Below are 8,860 nucleotides of genomic sequence, written 5' to 3' on the forward strand. Positions count from 1 at the left end.
AATTGTAGAATTTCATGAAAGCTATATACGGAAGCAGAGAGGTACTGTACATAGACTGAGAGAGAGAGAGAGAGAGAGAGAGAGAGAGAGAGAGAGAGAGAGAGAGAGAGAGAAGAGAGATGTTCTGAGCAGGGCAGGCCATGGATTGGCAGTGTGTCATGGAGGAATCGGTGGCCTGGACGACGCTTCGCACTGCACAGAGACTGAGCGACCCCCTCTGCCGTCCACTTCCTGTCCAAGTCTGTCTGCTCTCCGCCTCTGTCGCACTGCTGGCCTTCAGGCAAGAGGAGTGTCAGCTTCCAGGCCACTAATGGCTAGTCCTCGAGCACACAAAAGCTCAATAAACAACAACAGCTACAAATACGTAACAATAACGATAAAGAAACACTTGTGTACGTAGCTTGTCCCATCGCAGCCTGGAGCCGTGCTCCTCTTGAAGCTGTCGTCTGTGCCACCCTCTTCTCCTCGACCGCTGTCATGTCCCATTTGGAGTGGCCTGTAGCATCCTGTCAGTGGGGCTCCGAGGCCCACACACCGGAGTCAACCAGAAGGTAGAGAGGCAGGGTGTCAGTTATCGATCCCAGGTCCACCTGGACTGTAAGTTATACCCATGGAGGGATTCTCCATATTGATCAGTCATGATGTAGAAAAGCACAGTCTCTCCTGCACCACTACTGCAACCTGGGTCTTTTCATTTTTATTTAATTTTTATTGTTCTCCATTTTCCTTTGTATGGTCGTCATGGTCAGCTTGATTATTCCCAAGAAAGGTCATTCCTCATGCTATGCCGTACAGGATGTAGAAAAAGAAAGCAAACTGTCTGACATTCACCTTTTCATTCCGCTGTAGTTTTTCAGTGCTAGATTTCTTTTCTACATTTTTTTTTCGGAATGTCTGTTCAAAGAAAAGCAGTGCATACAATTCCAGTATCTGGCACGGCCGGACTGGCTTTTCCCTTTAAGAAGTGGTGCACTATTTCAGCAGTGTCAGTGTACGGGTTCACTTGGTGGTTTCTCCCATTGATCAGTCTGGTCAGGTAGCTCCATCTGTCCATGCAGTCAAAGTCTTTCACTTGGCCTCTTGCCCATAGTCATTACTTACTTAGGTCAAATGGGGGTATTGGTTGTGTTAAATATGTATGGTTTTGCAACAAGCTTAACATCCAAATCTCACTAGCCTGTGACCCAAATGAATCCAAATAATGTTTTTGGGTTTATTTTCTCCATAAAGGTGACTTTCACTGTTAAATTACATGGGTTAATGTTTCATTTTATTAGTGACAGTACTGTACCTGGAAATTGGTTGCATTTAAACTCTGAAGGTTGTTAATATTGGTTTGTTAAAGCGTGCAAATATATGCCATTGATATTTCCACTTTCATAAATGTATTGGAAGTTATTTTCTCCCTTTCCTATGAAAATCTCAGAGCACAGATACCCACACTTAAACACACACACACACACACACACACGCACACAATTCCTTCAGTATTGCAATTAGTGTTATCACAATGGAATTCACAAAGGAATAACATCCTTATTCAATATTCAGCCAAGGCTATATGTCTCACAGTTTGAGCTTGTAACAACACCATACATCTAAAGCAGAGAGTGATCTCCCAAGCTTATCTTCATAAGTCTTCTGGGAATCATCACAGACACACACACACAAACACTCCCGGAGAAGCACAAAAAGGTCATGCATTCTGTCATCCATTCCATCTTCACTAATGAGCACCTTCATCCAAGCTCTTCGTTGGTTCCATTTCAGTAAGTGCTGTCAACATAATATAGCCATGAGACAGACAATACCTTTAGCTTGGGGGAGTACCAATGAAACCCTTTCAGCTCCATCCCTCAAAGTGAGCACCTCATCGCACCATGTAAAATTAGATGGTAATTTGTACGGCATATGTGTATCTGATGTTATTTGGTTATAATAATACATTTGCGCCTTTCATGATACCCAAGGTCACCTCACAAGGTTGTTAAAATGAAAATCATCCCGTAAAAATTCAAATAAAATAATAAAAAATAAAAGTCAATCAGTCAGTCAGTCCATAAGCTTTCTCGAAGAAATAAGTTTTCCAGTCTACTTTCTGGGAATCATCACAGACACACACACAAACAAACATCTGCAGAGAAATAATGTTCTGTTAAAATTTCAGCTGCAGCCTCTATGTGTTACCGGTTCTTATGTGCACAACAGTCGGAGTGTAATTGTCACCACTGATTCAAGAGAAGAGTTACACTGTATGTCTCTTTGGTGATCAAGCTACATTAATTTATTCCACATTTCGACTCTCTGAAGCAGAATTTAATTATCAAATGACAAAAGATAACCAATTGTTGTCAGCTTTGTAAGCTTGGTATTAGTAGCAATGCTGCAAGAACTGGTTAAAAAGGTAGAATTTCTGGGATGTTGATATCTTCAAGTGAAGCGCTAACCATATTTTTTTCATCAATTTATTTGACAGAGTATTTTTCTACACCGCCAAGCAATGAATTCATTTGTCGTGATCTCACAATGGTGGTCATTCTTTGTCGCTAAATAGATCATTCATTTTTTACCTGCACAACACATTCGTGATTGATAACTTTTTTGATGACCCAATGAGCTATGACGATATTATCAGCTCTGATGTGTCACCCTAGCTTTTTCCAGATCACATCAGGCTATAGCCTGGATCTTGTTCTGGGTTTGGGCATCTTTGTAAGTTTTATGGATGCCAAAAAGCACACAGACCATGCTTGAGTAGACACAGAATGTGAACTCTATATCTGTAGTGAAGTGTAACTGCAGATTTTACAGAGCCTGACCTGAACTGTATTAAAAGCCAATGTTTTTGCCGCATTTGAATAGATATATTTTGAAGTAGAAATAATGTATTTAACTTATCTTGCTCAGTTTGATATTACATTAAATCTTAAGATATTCAAATGTTGTTTTTCGTGTGCATCATTATGACTACAACTTGCAAACTACTGCAATGTGTGTGTTCGCAAATCCAAATGTAGCTAGGCCTACATATTTCCTTTTTTTTTAGTAGCCTAGTAGTAGGATAGCCTAGCTTGTTGTGCAAGAAAGGAGGGGGCGGCATGCTCTGTAATACAGTATATAAAACAACTTGAGATCATCATCGTAATCTTAGCAGTTTATAAATGCATAGTTCCAAGAATCATCTTTACTTGAGTTAGGCCTATATCATTTGTTTATGTGTTTTTTCATTATTGTGATAGCCTATTTGTATAATGGTTATTAATAGCTTACTTGCTCAACACAGGCCTGTACCATTTTTATATTATTATTATTATTATTATTATTATTATTATTATTATTATTATTAGGGCTATTATGTATATGTAGCCTAGGCTATGTATCTATCGTCTGTCTGTCTGTCTGTCTGTCTGTCTGTCTGTCTGTCTGCCTGCCTGCCTGCCTGTCTGTCTGTCTGCCTGTCTGTCTGTCTGTCTGTCTGTCTGTCTGTCTGCCTGCCTGTCTGTCTGTCTGTCTGTCTGTCTGTCTGTCTGTCTGGCTATTATTAACAAAAAACTGTCCATTTAAACCACTGTAGGTATTGACGTCTGCGTCTGCCAAGTCACCAGCATAACCATCACGTGTGTTTGTGTCAGTTCTTAGAAGTCGTTCTACATTATCATGTGGCAAATAGAGAGTGAATTCTAGGAGCTGTGCCAAGCACACGTGTTCACGTCGACGTTTTCATAAAGATTGCGATCTCTCCCCTTTTTATATAAATATTTTAGATAAAATATGTGGGTACCTTTCTGGACTTCTATATGAGCATTCCTGGCAGTAATTTTAGTTTGCATGTGCCTTTTTAATACAGGCACCTTGGTCGCGGTCCTGAAAACGTAACTTCCGGTAGTAAGGGTCCTCAATCTTCCCGGTGTTGCACAAGTCCAGAGGGACACGGTTTCATCTCCTCTAAATTAATCACAAATACTTGTTGTTAAAACATGTATTACAAAGTCAGTGGAGTCACAGGAAGACTAACGGGAGCAACACCGGCTGCCTATGCCCCTCAGGTAGGATTGGACATTGTTTCGGTAATAAACCGAGGGTTTGGTACATCTGTTGTGACCTTCATGCCATTCGAAAGGAAGTTGCAGGGCTATGTCTAGCGAGCTTTTTAAATGAGCAAACTAGTGAAGGATAACCCTCATTAGTTAAGGCATTGTATAGGTAACATAACGTTGATCTACATGATTATTAAATAACGTTGCGAGACATCAGATTAAGGCAATGTGTTGTGATGGCGAGGGGTCACTTCATCAGCTAACCGGCTAAATCGTTAATGTTAGCATCGGTCAGATTAGCTAACGTTTCTAATCCTCGGTCTACTGACATTAATATACTGTTAACCTACATTGAGAGTTGACCACAAAGTAAACTAACGTCACCTTACAAGATTTATTTAGCATTTTGTGAAACAGTAGTCGTGGCACTAACAGTATATAACTGACTGTGATACCGTTAACATTAGCAGACAATTGCGAATGATAGGTTTACTTGGTGGGATGATAGGTAATGTGTAGTATGACTGAATTGAATTCAATAACATGGGCCTCTGCGTTTTTAATGTTACCTCAATACGACACTGGTATTGGCGTCGATTGGCTTATTACCAGACTAACTTGACGTTAACTTAACTGCAACCCGTTGCTGATGGGTTAACGTGAGTAAATATAACAGTTCGCAAAATTCGGTGTCATTTGGATGGGAGTTGGCTAACTCAGCTTAGTTTTGAAGTAGGCTGTACGGTCAACAGTTGACCTGTCCTTGGATCTCCCCTGTAACCTTAACATACCCTTTTGGTTTTGGTGCTCACGTAGTAAGCCAGCACTATATTATCGACATGGTATTCTAATTCTGATAAATAATAGCTAGTTTGGATGCTGGTTATTTCCCTCTTTCCAGGGGGGATTGCAATCTGCTCTGTTTTCCATTACATCAAAATATATTATGTCTAAGCCAAACAAAAGCAACTGTTTTGGTATCATCGCATAAGCAAGCTAATGTATTGTGTAATTACATTGAAGGGCCTCAAGGCAACGGTTCCCACAGAGCCTACCCCTATGATCTTTGGCACTCCAACCAAAGTGGTGTCAGAGGCAGGAGCGCCTGTGGAGTATCTGGGCGTCAACAAGGTTCCTGAATGGCAGAAAATGTTCCAGGTAAATCTAGCAACACTCCTGGCTGAATAAGATGTTGTAGGAACAACATGCACGTTTGAGTTTGCAATTATTCTAACAGTCCTTAGCTCAATAGAGAATAACTGAAGCCTGAAAACTGCTTAAATCAATGCAAGTCTAAATGGACTAGGATGAACAAGCATCTGTTTTGTGTCAAAATAACTATTAACCATCATTTTAGAAAAAAACACTGCAACAAATATCACTAATATATCTGTCCTTTGTCGCCCCGTGTGCTTATTTTAGTTCTCTGTCTTGTCGTGTCTTTGCAGAAGTCCGACGGCATTCCCATTCACCTGAAGCGTGGCATCATGGACAAGCTGCTGTACCGCACCACCATGGGGCTGACGATAGGCGGGACCCTCTACTGTCTGATGGCCCTGTACATCGCTGCTCAACCCAGGAAACCCTAGAGAAACCCCTGCCAACCACCCCCAGCGCCCCTCCCCCAGAACTCAGCCTTTTTATCCCCATATGCCTCCTCCCACGATCCATCTCCTACAAAGAGGAGTGCTTTGGACAGTGTTGATTACTGCTTCTATAACATTCAAAAGTAAATACATCAGTCACACTGCTAATCCCAATCTGATTTGATGACTACATCATTATCTGCAATTGTATTATATCCTGTTATTTATACTTGGTTATGTAATTCGAGGGACCCTACATTTCTGTTAGAGCAGGTCCCCATGTAAGCGGTGTGGATACCTGGTGAGAACAATGCACTTGAGCAGTTATTCAGATTCAGGTCATCTGTTTCATGAATGTTTTTTGAGGTTGGAGTAAGTAAGCATGTACACTATTCACAAAAAGTCAGGGATATTTGGCTTTCAGGTGAAATGGACCAGAACCTGAATGGACCCAAGTCAGTACCTAGTATTTTCTGTATAGAAACATGAAATTTCACTTGAATGCCAGATACCCTTACCTTTTTGTGAATAGTGTATGTGCATGCGAACTGGCATACTGTGCCCAGTCTTAACCAAGTTTGTCCCATTTGGGGTTGTAGGTTCATGGAGGTTAAGCACCTGTTTGTGTCATGGTCTTTGAGAGGAAGGCTTCTTCTTCCCATTATAGAAATGACTTCAACAGCGGTTGAAATATAACGATGGAGTGGTGTGGTATAACTCGAGTGGAGGGTACACATAACACATGGCCCCGTCAGTAATCAGACACCACCTGCAGCCAGTGCATTAGCTGCTGACTCTTATGGCACAGGAACAACATGTGACCGGGATGCTAATGGCTTGTTCAATGATATACATGCCCATTCCATTGCAGGATATCCTGAAATAATAAATATATTTTATTTCGAAAAAATGAGAGTGAATTCCTGCTAATCTTTGTGCCTCTGTCAGTTTCCTTACCACGGAAAGAAATTACTGCTTTAAACTTTGTATGAATGTATTTTTTCTGTTTATTTCCCAGATCTATGGTCGGGGTCAAAGTGTGCCGACATGAACCTTTCTTGTGTTTCCCAGTCTGAATCTTATAACTAGGCTGGTTTCAAGAGCATGTTTCATGCCTATTCTTTGAACACCTCTCTCCTCAGTGCCCTGTCTGACCCCTGTTAGAGTCAGACTGCAAACACTGGCAGGCATCCAGACACACACTGCCACCTCCGACATGCCTTGTCCTCTTGTCTGACCTGAGGGCAATGTGCAAGCCACTGCATTTAATGTTTCGAGGCCAGCATGCCTTCTCAATGCTGCTGTTAGGAATGGGTTATACTTTGGCCGGGTTATACCTTGAGACTGTTTTTTTTTTTTTTTATCTCTTTGCTGGACCTGTTTCGCTGGAGTGTTCTTGTGAGTCAACATAGCAAGAACCTCTGATAGGTTGGACCCTTTTTGGATCACTTGGGAAACTAGATAACCTTTGCTACTAGAGAGATTGCAGTCAGCAACAGAGCTCTGACTCGTAGGGTTTGATTAACAGCTGTGATGGTCCGCTATTTTCACAGCACAGTGAACATTCTGGAGATGATGTGTTGCGTAAAAACAAGACTGAGGTGCCAAGATTTTGTCATCTGTAGTACCACTAGCCAGTTAGGGAAAATATATACTGTCTATTAATAGTTTAATTTTATTTCTTTTTAGAAAGTTGTTATATATTAGAAAGTTTGATATCCTGTCTGGTCATTACAGTGTGCTATAATACAATTACCAGGCTTATCACTATTGGTTACACGGCCTTCATAAAAGCATTCCAAGCTCATCAGATCATCCTATTCAATTATTGTCATGAAAAAATCTCACTAGAGACCCTAACAGGGAAGTGGCCTGGCTACGGGAGAGGGAGTGAAGGAGGCAATTAGTATTATATTGCCTGACAATTTCTGGGTCTGGATCAGAATACGTTGTAGAAACTAGAGGGAAAATATACTCTATTTGCACAGGACGGCTGGCAGAAACTACAGTTAACTTGATGCCAAACAAAATATAGACATTTATTAAAATCAATGGGCTGTTATAAAGGCACAATATTGTTTTTAAAAAGTGTTATAAATACAGTATGACTGACTGGTGATGGGGGGGGGGGGGCTGTACAAGCAGAAGCAATAACATGGCTTTAGTTGGTGAGGCATCAGAAGAAGTCGGTGCTTCCAACTGAAACCATTCAGTGGGTTTCTTGCTGGAAAAACATAAGGCTGAACAAATTAATAACAGGAAGAAAAGTATTACAATCAGTGCATCTTCAAAGAAAAATGTATGAAATAAAATTGTTTTGAAGAACACGCTGAAAGAAAAACAATAATGAGAATGTTTGACTGCAGAGTCTGTAGCAGTTGAAAACAGGGTATTTCAAAAGAGAAATTCATTTGTTTATTCTTGTGCTTTTTGTAGCCATTGATCCCTTCTTCTTACAACAGTTGTCAATGGTCAACAAGCATTGCCTGAAAAAAAAAAAGATGTTAAAGCCACATTGATTGATTCCAGTAAAACAATCTTGTGCAGATCACAAACAATCCAAACAGTTGGTGCCTTGCATGGCAGCCTCCGCCATCGGTGTGTGAGTGTGTGTATAAATGGGCTAATGTGAGGCATTACTTTGAAAAGTGCTCAGAGAAGTGGAGAAAACACTATATGAATGTAGTCCATTTACCATTACAGTTACTAGACCATCAAGATTCCTGCTGAGAACAACTAAAACATGCACACATATAGTGGCACCTGTCCATTACACCTACAGTACAGTGCAACCAGAAAGTTTTTCACATTTTGTTATGTTTTCAGACTTATCTTAAAGTGCATTCAATCCATTTGTTTTATTCGTCAATAATGGCCAATTAATTAATTTAGGCACAGGTGGATTCTTAATTAAGTTATAGAAGCATGTTAAAGACCATTGATAGAAGTATGCACCAGAGCTCATTGGAAGTGCAGGGTCTGAATGCTTATGTAGAACATTTCAGTCTTTTATTATGTTTTTTTATATACATTTTCAAAACACTCCAAACACCTGCTTTTTTGTAGAGTGCTGGAGTATTGTGTGTAGATTGATGAGAAAAACAAATGAGTTTAATCCATTTTAAGATGAGTGAAACATAACAAAATGTGGAAGGGTCAGAAAACTTTATGTTGCACTGTACATCTATAGGCATAACATACATACCTATAACAACCTCTCATCTTCTGGGGAGGAGA

The 8,860-nt window shown here is 40.4% G+C and overlaps 1 protein-coding gene across 1 annotated transcript; it reads left to right on the forward strand.

Annotated features, from left to right (window-relative positions):
- The first annotated feature begins 3,886 nt into the window (after nucleotides 1-3,886).
- LOC134063890 (cytochrome c oxidase subunit 7A-related protein, mitochondrial) lies at nucleotides 3,887-6,536 on the forward strand. Its single transcript, XM_062519635.1, has 3 exons — nucleotides 3,887-4,046; nucleotides 5,061-5,195; nucleotides 5,486-6,536. The coding sequence occupies exons 1-3, from the start codon at nucleotides 3,978-3,980 to the stop codon at nucleotides 5,624-5,626; spliced, it is 345 nt and encodes a 114-aa protein (XP_062375619.1). The 5' UTR covers nucleotides 3,887-3,977; the 3' UTR covers nucleotides 5,627-6,536.
- Nucleotides 6,537-8,860: the final 2,324 nt, after the last annotated feature.

This window comes from Sardina pilchardus, chromosome 18, assembly GCF_963854185.1.
Source record: "Sardina pilchardus chromosome 18, fSarPil1.1, whole genome shotgun sequence".
NCBI lineage: Eukaryota > Metazoa > Chordata > Actinopteri > Clupeiformes > Clupeidae > Sardina > Sardina pilchardus.

Excerpts from the sequence above, each read along its gene's own strand:
- LOC134063890 (XM_062519635.1), top strand. The coding sequence starts at position 3,978 with ATGTATTACAAAGTCAGTGGAGTCACAGGAAGACTAACGGGAGCAACA. Across the intron at positions 4,047-5,060 it reads CGGCTGCCTATGCCCCTCAG|GGCCTCAAGGCAACGGTTCC; the intron begins GTAGGATTGGAC and ends ATTACATTGAAG. Across the intron at positions 5,196-5,485 it reads AATGGCAGAAAATGTTCCAG|AAGTCCGACGGCATTCCCAT; the intron begins GTAAATCTAGCA and ends GTGTCTTTGCAG.